The sequence below is a fragment of the Doryrhamphus excisus genome, linkage group LG3 (genome assembly GCF_037039965.1).
Source record: "Doryrhamphus excisus strain RoL-2023G ecotype Guam linkage group LG3, RoL_Dexc_Guam_v1.1, whole genome shotgun sequence".
Lineage (NCBI taxonomy): Eukaryota > Metazoa > Chordata > Actinopteri > Syngnathiformes > Syngnathidae > Doryrhamphus > Doryrhamphus excisus.
The window spans coordinates 24337697-24355902 of record NC_136359.1 but is presented as its reverse complement, the minus strand read 5'-3'; the positions used below and the strand labels follow the sequence as shown (position 1 = coordinate 24355902).

The following is an 18206-nucleotide window of genomic DNA, read 5'->3' as shown; positions in this document are numbered from 1 at the left end:
GCAAAATTTTAATGTTTGCAATTTTTGTACTTGTCTTCTAATTTTGATCGGGAGTGTATTACCAGCGGTCTATACAAGTGATACATATGCCCCCAATACCTAACGAGAACATTGAGAAGAACACCCACAAGGAGTAAATTAAACTTTATTTAACGGAGAATGGAATGTCCATATACAACGTCACAGAAATAATTCACAGAATTCACTGGAAAGTTTGTTTTTCCAGAAGCGTGAAAACAGAACAAGCCATACTAGGAATGCATGCAAACATAATGACGTTACCAAATGTCAATTATAGTGGTGGTTGCATCATACTCTGGGGTGTTTTTTTGGTGTGTGCATTGCAGATACGAGTAGCGGTATGACGGCAGACGACTCTTGTCAAAATTCTTCAAATTCATCCCACATCAACTTTGTGACGTTTGAAGCTGGGCGCAAGTGGGTGTTCCAAACACATCCAAACTTCTTTTGGAACGGATAAAGCAGGTTAAATTTTACATTCCTAAATCCCAGACCTCAATCGTAGAGAAACACGCCAGGAAATCAATTGAAATAAATGCTGTCGGGCGTATCTGCCAAGTGGTCAAATATCCAACCAAAATGAATCCAGACGCATGTTGAGTTGCAAAATGTGTCCGGTCGAGGTTAAACATGCTAAGGGACATTTGACCAAGAACAAGAGTGGTATTATTAAATCTAAACTTGTACACCCAAAAAAGTCTTGATGTATTTGTACAATATTTCCATCCTATAAAAAGAACAGTTCAAATAATTTAAGGGCCCAAAATTGCTTTCAAGTACCTTCCCTCCCATGAGTTCATTAGCAAACCGCTGACTGAAATGGTGCATTCAAGACAATCCTCTCAATCGGAAATTCTACTCTTTCACTCTGCTTTTTAATGCTTGACTTGATAAAAATAATACTGCACGTGTGATGCGCTGTTGCAGAAAAAGATAAGTAATATTAATCATCCTTCAATCTTGGACAGTTGAAACTTCAAAGGCAATAAACCAGGGGTCTCAAACACGTGGCCCAGAAAAAATTAATACATTTGATTAATGTTCATGTAAAAGGTTAAATAACTGTTAATAGTTATCCTCCCTATCCGTGTGGAAGTGGTAAGTTTTTGGCTATTTAAGTTGAAAGGAAATAACTTGACGGCTACCGTTTAGGTCGCTAGCTCTCTAGTTTGCGAGTTAGCATGTGTCTCAAGACCCTGCAGTTGCGCAATATGTTGTAAATAAAAAGAGTATAAATGTGACTATAGTCGTGTTTTGTCATGTCTACAGGGCTCTAATAATGCTTTGTTCATTTTAATCTGAAAAAAATAATTTGTCTACCCACCAATTATTTTTTTTTTATTTGCCGTTTTATTATTATTTTATTTATTTATTACTGATTGATTTTCTTTATTCTTGATTTATTTATTTTCCATCTTATTTTGTGTAGAAAAATAAAAAGTAAGATATTTGAGAACAGTGGAATGTTTTATCAGAGCTTTTCTTGTAGAAAATTGGAACCGAAGCGAAGTAAAATTTTTTTTTTTGGTTTTTAATAAATGCGGTTTTTTTTTTGTTTTTGAAAACCTGATGCGGCCCAGTCTCACCCAGACCCGAGCTCCAGTGGCCCCCAGGTAAATTGAGTTTGAAACCCCTGCAATAAACGAATGATGCTTATTGAGTACAACAGTAGTCACCAAACGCTACGCAAGGCACAGCATACAGATTTACTTGGATTTACAGTACTAACAACTTCATGCACCGTACGGAGAGCAAAAAAAGAGCTACAACTTTTCAATCAAGACATGAAAAAAGATGAATATCAACTGGTGTGTGACTGAAATGTCCGAGTCTGACAACAATCAGCATTTATTTGTGGAGATTTGAAGACTAAAGTATGAAAATGGTTAACCAGAGCAATGATCACATTGACTGGCTTTATTCTTCAAATTGGACTGTAGAGGGGAAAACTTCATGATTGCACATTTCTGGTCAAGGCCAGACTGAAGCTAATTAGTAGTGACTTGAAAAGACGAAGTGCAGACTGCGAAAACAAAGTCAAAGAGCGTAACAAGAGCAATCTGAGACAGATAAAAGACAAATATGAACTGCGATATCATCCAAAAGTTATGACATTTTATGCCTGGCGAGTGAGAAGTGTCACTATTACACGTACACTGTACAATTTGAAGTAATAGAGATTGTAGAAACGCAGTAGAGTCCGGGCATTTGGGAGCGGTAGCGGCACGGGTCTGACGCTGAAACTTCGCCCAACAAGCGGCTTCTATAAACAAATGAACAGAAGGTGACATCACGGAAAAATATTTCCCCTGTAGTGTTTTGATGTGCTCTGACCTCAAAGAGCTGATGATGCAGATATTAAAGCTGCAAATAACGATAATGTTGTTTGTATTTATCGAGTAAATGGTTAGGCCCTAGACCGTGGTTGTCCAAACATTTTCCATCCAGGGTTAGCAAATACTCAAAAATGAAAATATGCAATGGCCACTTTGATATTGCTATATAAGATATGCTAAAAAGTCTTCTCCAGGTTCTCCGGTTTCCTCCCATATTCCAAAAACATGCACGTTAGGTTAATTGGCGACTGTGCGATAAGAGTGTGAATGGTTGTTTGTCTATATGTGCCCTGCGGCTGGCAACCGGTCCAGGGTGTACCCCGCCTCTCGCCTGAGGTCAGCTGGGATAGGCTCCAGCATACCCCTACCAAAATGGATGACAGATGGAATTGCATCTCACCTTAGTGATATACTGTAGTTGAAAAAACATATTATTAGTATGAATGTCGGTCTTTTTTCCTTTTATTTTATATATGCAAACATTTAAACTTTCCTCTAAAGAAATTTTGTTTTTGTAATTTTATGACTTTATTCCCATATTTTGACTTTGTGAAGCAAGAATGAAGTATTTAAATTTTTTTTAAATTCATATTTCAACTCTTTGATGTTAAAATGCCATTAAGTTTCCTCATATAAAGGATTTATTCTTGTAGAATTTACCATTTTAATTATTAGAATGACTTTTTAATCTTAATATTTTGACTTTATTTTCTTTATTCTTGACAGATGTCTTGTCCATTTCAACTTTCTTCTTTTTTCTTCTTCTCATCATTATTGCCATAATATTTTGACTTGATTCTTGTAAGATAACCACTATATTTATTTTTGTTTGGTTTCTCATATTACGTATTTTTAAAGTATTTTTTCTTTAATGTTTCAACTTTGTCATTATGACGTTATTTTGTACACGTAACAGTCCACCTGGTATTATTGTATCTGTAAAAATGTCATGCAATCTGATATTATTATTTATATTTAAATATTTTAAAAATAATAAAATATGATAATAATTACAATAAAATTAAAATAATAATTATTACTTTATTATTATGTAAAATATGCAAATATAACAATAATATTATATATAATTAATATAATTAGCATTAATATAATAATTATAATAATCATAATAGTTCTAATAATAATTATAATAATCTAATAATCTAATAATAATAATAATTATTATTATTATTATGTGCTTGTGTCCCTTTTTTCAGGAGCACTTTGTAAACAACAGACCATGTCAAAAAACGAAATTGATAAAACCATCAAAAGGTTGGCTCAGGCCATGATGCCAGGTTGTATGTTGAGTTTAAATGAAATACTTTGGAAAGATTGGGCGGGCCGTATTCAAACACTTGGCGGGCCGGATGTGGCCCCCGGGCCGTAGTTTGCCCACCCCTGGGCTAGACTGTCTACAAGGTTCGTTAATGTGCCAATCAACCCTTCGTTATCTAAGCAAGCCTCAGTGTGTGTACTCCTGTCTTGTTTGAAGAAAATGGAACTTGTACCAAACAGCTGTGTGGTGGCGAAGGCCTGTTTTAATATTTGCAAAAACCTCTGTCCTCTCTGAAAGATGTTTTTCAATTATTGGCAGAGCAACAGCAGTCTTATGTCAGGAAACAATAGACTTCAACAAATCTGCGAGAATAACTTAGTAATGTATTACAGGTGGTGCTCGCTTCACGCCATTCTGTTATATTTCCCTGTCATGAATGCGCTCTTATGAATTTGTAAAAAATATAATATTGGTCCGTAAACCACGAGGTTACAGTCTGACATGTTTAGTTCAGGAGTGGGTGGACTACTGTTTGTGATGAGATTCCGCTACAATTGAGCAGTCAATCAGGGAAATCCTTCACCACATAAACATTAATTGTCCTCACGATGACAGCATTTCATTCACATTATGTTCAATACTGTGAGATTACACATAGATACTGTTTTTATTAGCCGAATCTGCAATTCCGTAAACACGGAGTAACAAAACGTCTCCAATCTGATAATAGCTTCCAGTTTGTAAACTGTGTGGAAAAAAGTGAGATTTATTGAGATCTATCAGTCTGGAAAAGGTTATAAAGACGTTTCTAAAGCTTTGGGATTCCAGCCAACAGTGGTGAACCTTCTCAGGAGTGGTTTGTCAACCAAAATGACCCCAAGAGCGCAGCAAAGACTCATCTCAGAGGTTATAAAAGACCCCACAACAACATACAAAGAACTGCAGGCCTCACTCACTTGCCTCAGTTAAGGTCAGTGTTCAAAAATGGCCTGCATGGCAGAGTTCCGAGATAAAAACCACTGCTAAACAACTTGAAAAAAAACATTAATTTTGCCAGGAAAACATCTTGATGATCCCCAAGACCTTTGGGAACATCACAGTAAAATATGGTGGTGGTAGTGTAATGGTCTGGGGCTGTTTTGCTGCTTCAAGACCGAAAAAATTAAACCAGTATGAAATGTACACAACTTCAAACCGGCTCAGATGCAAAAGTAGGTTAAAAATTGGCTTGAGCTGACCCCAACTGAACAGCTGCCGCTATCCTTCAATGGTTTTTGGTTTTTTTTTTACATGTTTTTGATGTGTGCCTCTGATATTTTTGTCCATTCATCCAGAAGAACACTTTTGAGGTCAGAAGTCACTGATGAAAGGGTCTGGCTCACAATCTCTGTTCTGTTAAGTAGGTCACTTTAAAGGTGTTTGACACGGTTGAAGTTCGGGGCTTGTCAAGTTCTTCCACAAAAAAAAAACCTTTACGGATCTTGCTCTGATTCATGCTGGAACTGAAATGAGCCTTCTCCAAAATGTCCCCACAAAAAAAAAAACAAAATTGTCCAAATTGTTTCAGGGAGATGGATTCTTTGAGAAGTAAGTGGTGCACTCAAACCCCCGATTGAGTAATTCCAAAGACTTCCACATGTGCATCATCCTAAACGAGCCTTTGCTCGCAGTGGTTTACCAACTCTCTGACCATGGCAAGACTCCAACGTTGCTTTTCTCTCAGCTACAATAAAAATCCATGAACTACATTCTTCTTTGAGACATGTTTAGGAATAATGTAATCCATGCATGTGTCTGTTAATAGTTTATCCATCGGCGGGGATTTGTGGTTTCAATACGGTTGCCTAATAAAATGGCAGTAGGTCGTTTTTTTTAGCATTCATTTGAAATTTGGTCAAACCTGGTAACGTCACAGTGGAACCTCGGGTTATTGTGATAAATCCATTCCAATGGGTTCATAGAATGCAAGGTAAATTATTGTAAATTGAAAATTTACACCAAATATTTGCCTCCATTTGCATGCATTTTCTGGTTAGCGCACAATATGACATGACTTTTCGTGCCGATACACATGCGTGAGTGGAACTGTGTTGTTAATGTATTTTTATCCTTGTTAGCATCTTTATAGTTTGCTAACAGAATAACAACTACAACCAGAAGCTAGCTATGTTGCCGGTCTATAATTGCGGTTGACTCAAAAATGTGAACGCAAACCATGTTTTTGTAGTTTTACAATTATAGTTTTACATGCACAAAACTATTCTAAAAGCATATAAATGTCGAATCTTTGGGAACAATCACGAAGATAAAAGTAATCTAATTTTTTTTCCCTCATTTTCATTCATTCATATGTATTTATATACATTTTAAATAGTTTTCTTCATGTCAAAGTATAATTGTATAACTATAAACAATGTTTTATATTTACATTTTTGGCTTTCTGGAAACAATTAATCCTATTTACATTATTTGTTACGGATTTAGATAGCGTCCATTTTGGTTAGAGTTGTACCTTCTGAATGAAGAAAGTGATAAGCCACTGAGTGGCAGCCATGTGAATGTCACAAGGTAGAAAGAATTATCCTTTAATGCTTTATGGAAGCTAACTACATGATTCCAAAAACAGTTAACTGGGAGTACAACCCGATGAGAAGACTTAGGCTTGAACGTATACGGCTATAGGCTTCTGGGTGCTCTGTTCTGGAGGGTAATACTTCTCAGACTAGGATTATCTTAACCTGACATGCCAGATGGTTTGTTTCACAAAAGAACTCTGTGTCCCAAATCCATCTGAGTTATATGAAAGACATTCGATAGAAATCGCTTGGAAAATGCCAGGACATATGTATGTCTGTGTGATTTTATAGTTGATTTTTATAGTCTCAGGAAATATGTAGAATTAACTGGTATTATTAGTTGATATGATTAGTGATATTCCCTCCCTCTTAAAACATAACTGGGATTAACTGGGAGTTCTATCAGTCTGGAAAAGGTTACAAATCCATTACTACAGCTTTGGGATTCCAGTGAACCACAGTGAGAGAAATGATCCACAAATTCCAAAACTATGGCACAGCAGTGAACTTTCCCAGGAGTGGCCGGCCAACCAAAAATACTCCAAAAACACAGTATTGACTCAGAAAAGACCCCACAAGAACATCCAAAGAACCATGTGTCACTTTGCCTCAGTTAAGGTCAGTGTTCATGACCCCACCATAAGAAAGACACTGGGCAAAAACGGCCTGCATAAAATCTCAATTTTGCCAGAAAACATCCCAAAGATCCCTAAGATCTTTGGTAAAATACTCTGTGGTCTGACGAGATAAAAGCTGAACTTTTTGGAAAGTGTGCCATTACATCTGGCGTAAAAATAAGGCCTCATTTCAGAAAAAGAACATCATCTGTATGTACAGTTAAATATTGTGGTTGTAGTGTGTAGGTTGCTTTGCTGCTTCAGGACCTGAAAGACTGTGATAAATAGAACCATGAATTCTACTGCCTACCAAAAAAAAACCTGAAGGAGAATGTCCAATCGTCCGTTCATAACCTCAACCTGAAACCAACTTGGGTTCTGTAGCAGGACAATAATCCAAATAACATGAGAAAGTCCACCTCTGAATGGCTGAAGAAAAACAAAATGAAGACTTTGGAGTGGCCTAGTCAAAGTCCTAACCTGAATCTTATTGAGATGCATGACCTTAAAAGGCGCTTCATGCTTGAAAACCCTCCAATTTGGGAATTAGAAAAATTCAGCGAAGATGATTGGGCCAAAATTCCTCCACAGCGCTGTAAGAGATTTACCGCAAGCGAACACAAACGCTAGATTGCAGTTGTTGCCGTTAATGGTGGCCCAACCACTTATTAGGCTTAGAGGGCAATCATCTTTTCACACAGGGCCATGGAGATTTGGATTTTTTTTTTTTTTGGTAGGGATGTCACAAGATTAAAACCATTCTCAGTCAAAAAAAAATGTCTTGTGCACGCTAAGCATGGGATGATAAATTAATTAATAATACATAAATAAAATTATGAAATTAATTATTTAATAACACAATAAATTACCCAAGCAGTCATTTTGATGGCCTCAATATGTTGCCATGCGTGCCTGTTTTCCTTGTCTATCGCCTCATTGATTTCAGAGTGTAGCCTTGTAAAGAACAATGGAAGGTAATGTAGTAGAAATAAAATTTGGATATTGCAATACATTGTCATATATTATTTTTAAATATTTTTTCATTGTACTTTTCTTAAAAGTTGTTTTGCAACTGAACATACAGTTCAATTGCAATGCTCTTATATTTGTAAAAAAAAAAAAAAAAAAGGTTATTTTGATGGAAAACAAAAATTTTTTTGTGTTATGTTTTTTTGGTATACACAATGTCTATACAGCCCTAGGACACACTATTCTGTGCGCCTTGACAAATCGGTCAAATTCATCAATAATGGCTGGCAGAGTCAATTTAAGCCAAAGTATGTAAAAGTAAAATATGCAAATATTTTTTAACTAATAGGCTGCATTCAAACACAAAACTCCATGATTAATATATTTTTGAAAATTCATGAGTGAAGTGACGAGGGATTACTATAATTAATTCTATTACAATATTAACATCTCTGAATTTTAATAGATTGTTTTTTACTGAGTTGCATTCTGTGACATAGTTAACTTTAACATACTGACGGCCTTTAACACCGCTTGGCGCTCGAGACCTACTAAAAAGTCAGTTACTAAAACATAAAATAAAATAAAATAAATGATACTGTGTGCTTTAACATTGGATAATCCTTTGACGATTGATTCATCATTATTTTTTGTAACACTTATACTGCCAATACTGTCTCTTTTAATAGCGATAAAAGCCATATTTGTGTACAAAATACTTACCTTGGCAGCTTCTATCTATCTGGCCAGGCTTCTCTCTTCAAATATCGTGATCTCAATCTTAAATCAAATGAGTCAAGAAATATAGTTGAAGCGCTACTGAAATAAAAGCACCAGCAAATTAAAAATGTTCCATAAACATTGTTCAGAGTTACTCCTTTTCAAAATATATCCTCAAACTATATTTGACAAAAAATGTTGCCGTGACAGCCGATGACATTTGATGGCGGAGGTTGCTCGGTGACGATCTGGCAACCCTACTGTTGATGTTGAAATGTGCGTTCAGGTGATACATTCCTGTCAATCTCCACTCTGTGCCACGTGCCAAACACAGCACAGCAGCTCCACAGTTGGGAGAAATAATCCCGCACACTGTCAGCTCAATAAACTCAGAAGGGAGTTACAAAACTCAGCTGCGAACAATTTCAGTCATATTTTGTTATCCCCAATTTTCTATTGCCGCTCAGCTCCATTTAATTAGGATGTTGCATCAGCCTGAACTTTCCCCAACACACACGTTGGTAAAGCCGGTGATTTAATGCAGCTGCTATGAACTACATACAAACTTTATTGTTCTTTTCACATGGTGCTCTACATCAGGCTGGATTTCCTGTAAAGTGCCTGCACTCGGGCTTGTTACATTCATCAAAAAGCCAAATGGAAAAACAAGATGAGGATTGTTACAGCTACTACAACTTTTGGATCATTATAATGTTGGTCAGAATGAATGCTAAATGCAAACGGTACCTATTTACCTATGCTGTTACGTTTTAAAATACCCAATTCTGGTGGCATAGTTATTTGAGCTGTCACAAAAGCAACAAAATTGTGTCAAAGTAAAAGTTGACAGTAAAGGTTGCAGGTTTTCACCCATTTTTAATCAGGAACTGATATTTTCCTGAAATGTACCTCCGTTCTACTGCTGATTACTAAAGACCGGCAAATGGTAGACACAAACGAGCCTGGGTTTTCATTTGGTAGGTTTCATGTCATCACCATATCAGCACTCATGATCAGTATCGTCATCGGCAGCATAAAACTCTTAATCGGAGCATCCATATCATTTACATGGCCTGGCTCTTTTAACCCACTTAAGACGCAAGCAATTACAAGCTAATCAGTGATGTTAAGTGGAGGTCGTAAAAATAGTGGTTACTTGCTAAACTATCTCCATACAAAAGCATGAAAAGTATTATTTTTATGGTAGGTTGATCGTAACAAAGCCAGATTATCAACAATAAAGGCAGAAAAAAAACACTACATTCAGTCATTTTCTACCACTTATCCACATGAGGGTCGCGGGGTTGCTGGAGCCTATCCCAGTTTGTACACCCTGGTACACGACTGGTTGCCAGCCAATCACAGGACACATATACACAAACAACCATTCACACTCACATTCATACCGATGGACAATTTGGAGTCGGCAATTAGTTAGTTTTTCGGAATGTGGTAGGAAACCGGAGTACTCGCAAAAAAAACATGCATGCAGGGGGAGAGCATGCAAAGTGTGGAATCAAACTCGGGTCTCCTAGCTGTGAGGCCTGCGCGCTAACCACTAATTTGTATTTGAGTGAAATACGTATTGGATTCTTTACCGACCATAAATGGCTTGGGAGAATATGGTGTGTTCAACCATGTTTGGAAACAAAGAACACCCAATGTCAAACATTCTGGAAAGGAGATTACAAAAAGACTTCACTGTACTGAGGAGCCAATAACCGGGGTGATGTACTGCAGGATCTTGGCCTCGGCCAGAACACTGAAGATTAGTCATGGATGGGCCTTCCAGTATGATAATGACCTATATAATACAAACCAAGGCAACAAAGAAGTGGCTCCAGAAGAAACACATTAATATCTTTCAGTGGCCACGCTAGTCTCTCAGAACTTTAACCTGCGCACTACAAACTTATAATACCAGTACAACTTTTTCTACTAGTTATTTTAAATGTCTTATTATTGTATTGAGCCATACTTGCTCCCCTCCTTTGGGTTATGATTTACTTGTAAAGTTTGCTTCCCAAGGAATTCCAGTTAATCTTCTATTGCAGCTATTATGCTCCTCTGAGCTATGCATCTGTTTGTTCAGTTCTGGCCAGTCATTTTTAAGTGGTTAAACATGGTTCAAGACAATTTTGTCAGAGGGGAAAACGGGAAGAAACAAGAAACAGGGCCTTTCTTTTTCGAAATGATATCCAACACTCAGAACAGGATACGACTCGAAGGCCTCTCTCGATGGGGTCGGTGAGCAGGAGACCTCTGGGTGTGTAGATCTTGTCGTTCTGCTCCTGTACGTATTTTGCAATCTTTCTCAAAACCTGAAATGAAACAGAAAGTGTTATTTAAACAATGTAAAATGTAAAATGTACACTCATGGCCTATTTCTCACAAATGTTGACAAATCTGTGTCAGGTGTGACATGTCAAAAAGCTGATTAGACAGCACAAGTGTGCCTTAAGGTGGCCACAATAAAAGGCTACTCCAAACCAGTCAGCATCTGCTGTGACCACCATTTTCCTCAAATACTGTATGCACTGATCCAGAGAATCCCAATCTGGTGCTTCCAGGGATTTTGTACAGATCCTTGCAAATACGGAGCGATGCATTATCATGCTGCAGTTAATGGTCGTGGAGGAATGGCCCAACAATGCACCTCAGGACCTCAAACCATAAGCACACCAGAAAATATAAAAAAAAATACTTTAAACTTTTCTGCCAGAGGTTATTGTCAGTGCTGAACTTTCAACAAATTTTGTTTACTGATAATGAGTAATCAATTAATTGTCCATGCAGGCATCACCCACCTTCTCATAGTGTGTCTCCATGCACAAGAAGATGGTATAAGCCGTGAGGCAGGCCAAACATCCTTCAATATAAGACTGGCTCCCAAGCTTCTCTGCCTCGGCATACAGGTTATTCAGGGTCCGGACCATCTCCTCAAATTGCTGTTTGTCGATCTTCAATACATCAGAAAAGAAAACAGCAAGAGAAAATGTTAAGACATAAAAAAAAACATATTGGCGATAATACTAACTTTTTATGTCTTGGGACTGCAAATATGCTATATTAAAGGGAAAGATGGGCCATCTGCCAGCATTGGAAAACTCCTCCTGGAACAGTTAGGCTGCACCTAAACATTGTTCTCTGAATGTCATCACTTAGTACAGGGGTCTCAAACTCTAAATTTACTTGGGGGCCGCATCAGGTTTTCCAAAAAAAAAAAAAAAAAACGCATTTATTAAAAACAAAAAATTTTAAAAACTTCGCTTTGGTTCCAATTTTCTACAATAAAAGCTCTGATAAAACATTCCACTGTTCTCAAATATCTTAATTTTTATTTTTCTACACAAAATAAGATGAAAAATAAATAAATCAAGAATAAAGAATATCAATCAATCAGTAATAAAGAAATAAATATAATAATAATAATAAAACGGCAAATAATAAAAACTTAAACCACATATAGTTGGTGGGTAGACAAATTATTTTTTCAGATTAAAATGAACAAAGCATTATTAGAGCCCTGTAGACATGACAAAACACGACTATAGTCACATTTATACTCTTTTTATTTACAACATATTGCGCAACTGCAGGGTCTTGAGACACATGCTAACTCGCAAACTAGAGACCTAGCGACCTAAACGGTAGCCTTCAAGTTATTTCCTTTAAACTTAAATAGCCAAAAACTTACCACTTCCACACAGATAGGGAGGATAACTATTAACAGTTATTTAACCTTTAACATGAACATGAATCAAACGTAATAATTTTTTCTGGGTACATGACACCATACAGCATCCATATCAAACTTGCGCGGGCCGCACTAACATTAAACTTTCATATCAAGGCGGGGGCCTCAAACTAGTGTCCGGCCACATTTGGCCCGCGGGCCGCATAATTGAGACCCCTGACTTAATATGTCCAACACACACGTTAACAAACCAGAAATCTTGAACTCTGTCACATACATTCTTTCACAAAGATAAATAAGTATCTGAGTTGCTCTGTTGAAATTGAGACATGGCTAGCTGATATTTACATGGGCTGCTTGACAGCGATGTCAATATCAGACCAACGCGCAGGCTGTCCAGATGATCTCATGTGATACTCGGCACAGAAAGAGCCTCCAGAACAGACAAGCAAGCAGCCCAGGGCGTCTCGCTCCTCTGACAACTTTCCCAAGTTCTGCTCCCGTGTGATCAAGGAATGTGGCAACGGGCTCCAAACATCAGTGGTCTCAGGCACATTTGGTACGCAGCATCCAAATGCTTTGTTCTTCATCTAATTTTCCAACTCTGAGGCAGTGATTCAAAGCACATTTCTTTGCCAGAGCATCTGTGCATTACATTTGGCCCTAATATTTAGCATTCCAGCATGATTATTGCAAAGAGGAGGATTTTGCTGATATGAACAATTGGGAAAAATAAAAAGGCAACTTTGAAACTAAAAAATTCACAAGTGTTCTGATTTCATATTAATTTACAATCTTGAAGTTTTTATGTTTTATTGCAGTATTGGCTCTCTGTAGTGCTACATATCACAATGATCTGTACTTCCTCCACCACATTGTGAGCTACTTAGCTATTTACAAAATAATAAGAACAGCCGGGAGCTACTTGGTATCTACAATGCCCATTTTGGACAAAAACATCAACAACCCCCCCCCCCCCCCCCCAAAAAAAGGCGTTCAGCTTCATCTTACATTTCAGGAGGCATTTATTTCTAGTGCAGGTTTCTCTCAACTTTCAGCACTTTGAAGTACTTTTTTTTTCTTTTAAAGAGATATTTTCGTTTTATTCATGACTACCAACATTTAATTTGTACTTCATTTCCCAAGCAGATCTCCAACAGAACTGTGACGTCATTGTCTTAGTGGTATTTTGTGGTAAATTGTCATTCACTACTAAGAGTGGAAGAAAATATTCTTTGACTCGTTTGTGAGAAAATCACTTACTCCTAAAGGACCAGAGTTTGGACCTTTAGGAGAGATACTCCTGCTTGAAATCATGAGAGGAAAATCTGAAGACTGCTCATTCTCTGATTAATGAGGTGCACAACGAATTTTAATACTGTGTTATTCTCGGTAATGCCTTTCATTCATTCATTCATTCATTTTCTACCGCTTATCCTCACAAGGGTTGCAGGTGTGCTCGAGAGGCGGGGTACACCCTGGACTGGTCGCCTGCCAATCACAGGGCACATATAGACAAACAACCATTCACACTCACATTCATACCTATGGACAATTTGGAGTAAACAATTAACCTAGCATGTTTTTGGAATGTGGGAGGAAACCGGAGTACCCGGAGAAAACCCACGCATGCACGGGGAGAACATGCAAAATCCACACAGAGATAGCCGAGGGTGGAATTGAACTCGTGTCTAATAATTATTTGATACCCTGGTAAGTTGACTACCTTACAAAGACATGACCTGTCCATCATAATGTTATGCTAGGTTCATTTTAATGGAGAAAGAACATTTCAACAAAAAGACATTCAGTAAAGTTTACAAATTAATTAGCATTTGAATGAGTGAAATAAGTATTGAAAATCAAGGAATATGTGACTTTGCACTTGGTGGTGAAACCTGTGTTGGCAAACCAGGTGTTGGACACATCCTTGGAGGGATTTTGGTGCACTCCTCTTCACAGATACGTTCACAGTACTGAGGATTTGGAGGTGGTTGCTTGGCAACTCATGTCTTTCTGGTGTTGTGATTAAATAATACCACCGCTGCAAGACAAAACGATAAAAGGCAGAAATCTTACCCTGGTCTCCAACTCAGAGGGGAACTTAGTTTGGAACTGGCATACAGTGCCATTGGTATAATCCCTCTGTATAAAGACTTTGGAAGAAATTGCCGCTTGTTGTCTCATGTCCTGCAAACTGTGAGTCTGTGAAAACAATACATTTAACTGTCAAACATCAGTATAATTATGGAATAAAACTATTTATAGGAACACAAGTTATTTCCCCCTATAATCTTTTCCATGTTTGCAAGGTTCCCATTGCAGAATAACAAATTTCCTATTGCATTCCATCAACAAAACAGCTAAGTAAATAAAGTATATTATATACGTAGATACCTTGAATTTAAGCAAAACAGCTGAAATTGTTAATATGGCTGTACTTTGGACTGACTCAGCCATTTCAGATAGCATCAACCAAATGTGAACATACACTACATAGACGCATAGAAGTATATGGCCATTTAATCATTATTGGAAGGAAATATCCCGGATTCCAATTTTTTGCACCTACCATATTTTCAGGACTTGAAGTCACATGTTTTCACATATGAAAATCGCATTTAGCAGTATATATGATGGAGGTATCAAACAAGCCTTTTTTAACTTATTTTTAACTTATAACTGTCAGTCTCAGCTCCTAATATTAAATTCACAAGAGAAGAAGACAAATCCATAGGGAGGGGACAATGCTTACAACAACAAGTAGACAACCTAAAGCCACAGAAGGTGAAATTAGCTTATTTTTTTAAACAATAAATAACTAATTATCATTTAGAGGTCACAAATGATGGGTCACCTCACACGCAGGCCAGCCCTGCAACTCCATCTTTTACTCGAGTGGATGCCTGTTACTAAGCGGTGTCTGGAGAGTGACGTACGACGTCGGCGAGCGAGAGGGAAGTTGGCTGTGTTCGCTGAGGTTTTCGTCCAGTGTGTCAGTAGCTGGGTGTGATTGGCGCTATTGAATCACTGCGCTAACAGTGTGTTGTGTTACCACATGTTAATAAAGCAATTGAAAGTGCACGACGGCACGATGGCAGTGTCTTTCCTTCACCACATGCGGGGCGTTATAGTACTACTGCACAGCCAAACTAGCTGGCATCTGTTGCACACCTACCACAGCTTACTTGGTTGTGCATTATTATCTGTTTGTCAACATAGTGATATATTAGACTGCAACGTCATGTACATTAGCACATTAGCTAATGCTTAGAAGGACCAAAATATGGCAAAATACTGCAAGTATTACATGTTATCATGAAAATAACTGTTGCTATATTGTGACAGCATTCATATAAAACCTTGCTAGACATTTCTGAGGTGTTTTAATAGTGGTCTTTGTAGGCGGCTTAGATGCAATAATGAGCTGTTTATTTGTTTGATTTTTTTCTTCTTTAGAACGCACAGAAAAGAGAACTACATGCGTTCACGTCTGTTCAAGTGTTTAAATACGGTTTAAAAATATGAGATGTCACACATTTCAAGAAGCTCTGTTTTATCCAAACTGAGTTTTGCAAGTTATTGCGATTGTGCAAATTGTTTTTCACACCACAGCTACATTGCAGTCCTGTGGGAAACACTGCATTCCAATGAAGTCTAAGTCTGTTGTATTTTGACATCCCACTGTCACTTCATTCAATACAGTTTAACTATTGTTGTCCACTGTTGTCACTGACAAACCAAAGAAATATTTTAATTTAATTGTGAATACAAAAATGACGTTTGTGCTTCATACTTACCAACGGGATGGTTAAAACTGTTTTCTTCGAGAGCATTCTGCCACTTATTTTTTTGTATCTATATCTATATATGACGTTTTTCATCTAATGTATCTGAATTTGTCTCGTTGTTGGTGTAAACTGTGCCTGTTTTGTTTGAGGGTGTTTTTGCAGAAGCTATGTAATTCATCTCTGTTATTTATATCATTATGATGACCAAAGTCGGCCATGGCCCAACTAGCCAATCATTTAAAATAAACAGAGCAATTATGGTACTAAAGCATGTCGACATTGCGAAATTATTATACACAAAGGAATAATTCGAGATTATTGGTAAAGACGTGGTGACAGCCTCTAAAACATTAATAGTTGTCTTTGTCTTTGTATTATATTAAACGAAAGCATTGGCTATACCACCGTAAGACAAATTCATAAAAAAAACACTTCGCCTACCTCTGCCATGTTGACAAGCTTTCTGTTTGCTGCTGTTTTTCCGATGGTTGTTCTGTGGTACGTACGATAATGCTTTCCGTGCCGGAACTTTTACATTTCATAAAAGGTTCCGAGTGTAGAGTTCCAGCTCCGTGAGTGACAACGTAACTCATTCGCGTCTCTAAAGCATTAGTATAACTCTAATTCTAATTAATTCTATAATTAATTCTTGAAAGATGCTTCAATATGATTTTTTCTTTGAAAAAAAGAAATGTTAGCACTTTTAACTTGTGCCATGCAGCGGGGTCTCCCATCAATGCTGATACTACATGCTGTGCACCACACGGAATGAGTGGAGAACTTCACTCACACTATTGTGTCAGACATTATTGACGCCTAGTGACCAGAATACTACATAATAGTCAATCATGAAACAGTGCTCGTTTATTAATTAATTCATTTTTGAAAAAAAAAAAAAGCAAAGGTTAGGGTGAAATTTTTCCTTAACACTGCACAAGATAAACTAAACTAAAACATTTTTCCAACACATATTTTTTTCAACACCTATCCTTAATATTAATATTGTAAGTGTCAACATGCAAAGGTTATGGTGTGAATGAATTATCAGTAATAGATATGGAAAAGAGGTTGAATTAAATAAACTCTGCTTTTTATTACTCCTTTTTGGACTTAATGAATTGTGCGACTTTAACCACATGATATTCCTTAATGTAACTTGTTAAGCATGTTTAAAATAAAGAAACCATACAATGACAATCTTTCACACATGGTCTTCAGTGAAACGGTGGAACAACTATGATTTCTTTTATTGAATGATCCAGCTGCAAAATGAGGCAGTGTCCTACTGTACACGGAGCATGTGAAGAATTTCCATGAAAGTTCAGCAAGAGTGGCCGGCGCAGCAGTAAAACCATTGTCGTAGGCTATTAACCACCATGTGTTGTAAATGACGAACCCAAATGGTGCTCATTAGCGGTCTCTCCCACACCAGCCTATAAAAGATGCCATCAAGTGGAGGAATAGTGAGAGTCAACATTTGTTCAAATCCACTAATTGCCAAACGAATACTGACCCGGGTCTTGTGATTCATGCAACAGATATGAACACGTTCCTTGTGAGCATAAGCCTACACCGCGTGCATGCAGACTCTCTATACTGGATACAAGTCATGTAAACAACAGCTAATAACTATCTATCTATATGTGCATCTAGTGTCCAGTTACATTTGTTGTTAGCGCCAACATGCTAGCTGTTTTCCCTCTCAGTAAAACATGCAAAAAAGACAAAGACGTGCTAATGTGATTCATGTTTTGGAGTGGGCTCACTACGTCGTGGTAGTGGCATGATGCGCTGTGTCACTACACCAGAAAAATAGTGCTTCGTGTTAGCTTCTACAATAACAATGACATTCTGTAGCTTCTTTTATATACAGGTCAGTTATGTAAATAGAAACAGTGTTGGCAGTTTTTGGATGTTTCTTTGAGGAGGCACTTTATAGACGAGATACTGTAGGTGTGTCCAGTTAGATCCATTGTTAGCCACCACATGTTAGCTGTTTTCCTGTCATTAGAACATGCAGCAAAGAGAAAGACATATTGTGAATATTTGCCATCACAAATGATGTGGTCATGATTCCACATCAAGGCCTTATAAGGAATACAATAAAGGAAGGAAAGGTAGATGAGGGGAGTAGAGGGATGGGATCTGGGGGGTTAAAGCATAGTGGATGATTACTTTTACTTTTTGTTCAAATCTGAAC

At 37.4% G+C, this 18206-nt stretch overlaps 1 protein-coding gene across 1 annotated transcript; it reads right to left on the bottom strand.

Annotated features, from left to right (window-relative positions):
* Positions 1–127: 127 nt before the first annotated feature.
* On the bottom strand, positions 128–16583 carry LOC131127934 (golgin subfamily A member 7-like). Its single transcript, XM_058070342.2, has 6 exons — positions 16448–16583; positions 14295–14420; positions 11326–11478; positions 10738–10839; positions 8522–8578; positions 128–2284 (listed from the first exon to the last, which is right to left on the bottom strand). Exons 1-5 carry the CDS (start codon positions 16454–16456, stop codon positions 8537–8539), a joined length of 432 nt encoding a protein of 143 aa, XP_057926325.1. The 5' UTR covers positions 16457–16583; the 3' UTR covers positions 128–2284; positions 8522–8536.
* Positions 16584–18206: the final 1623 nt, after the last annotated feature.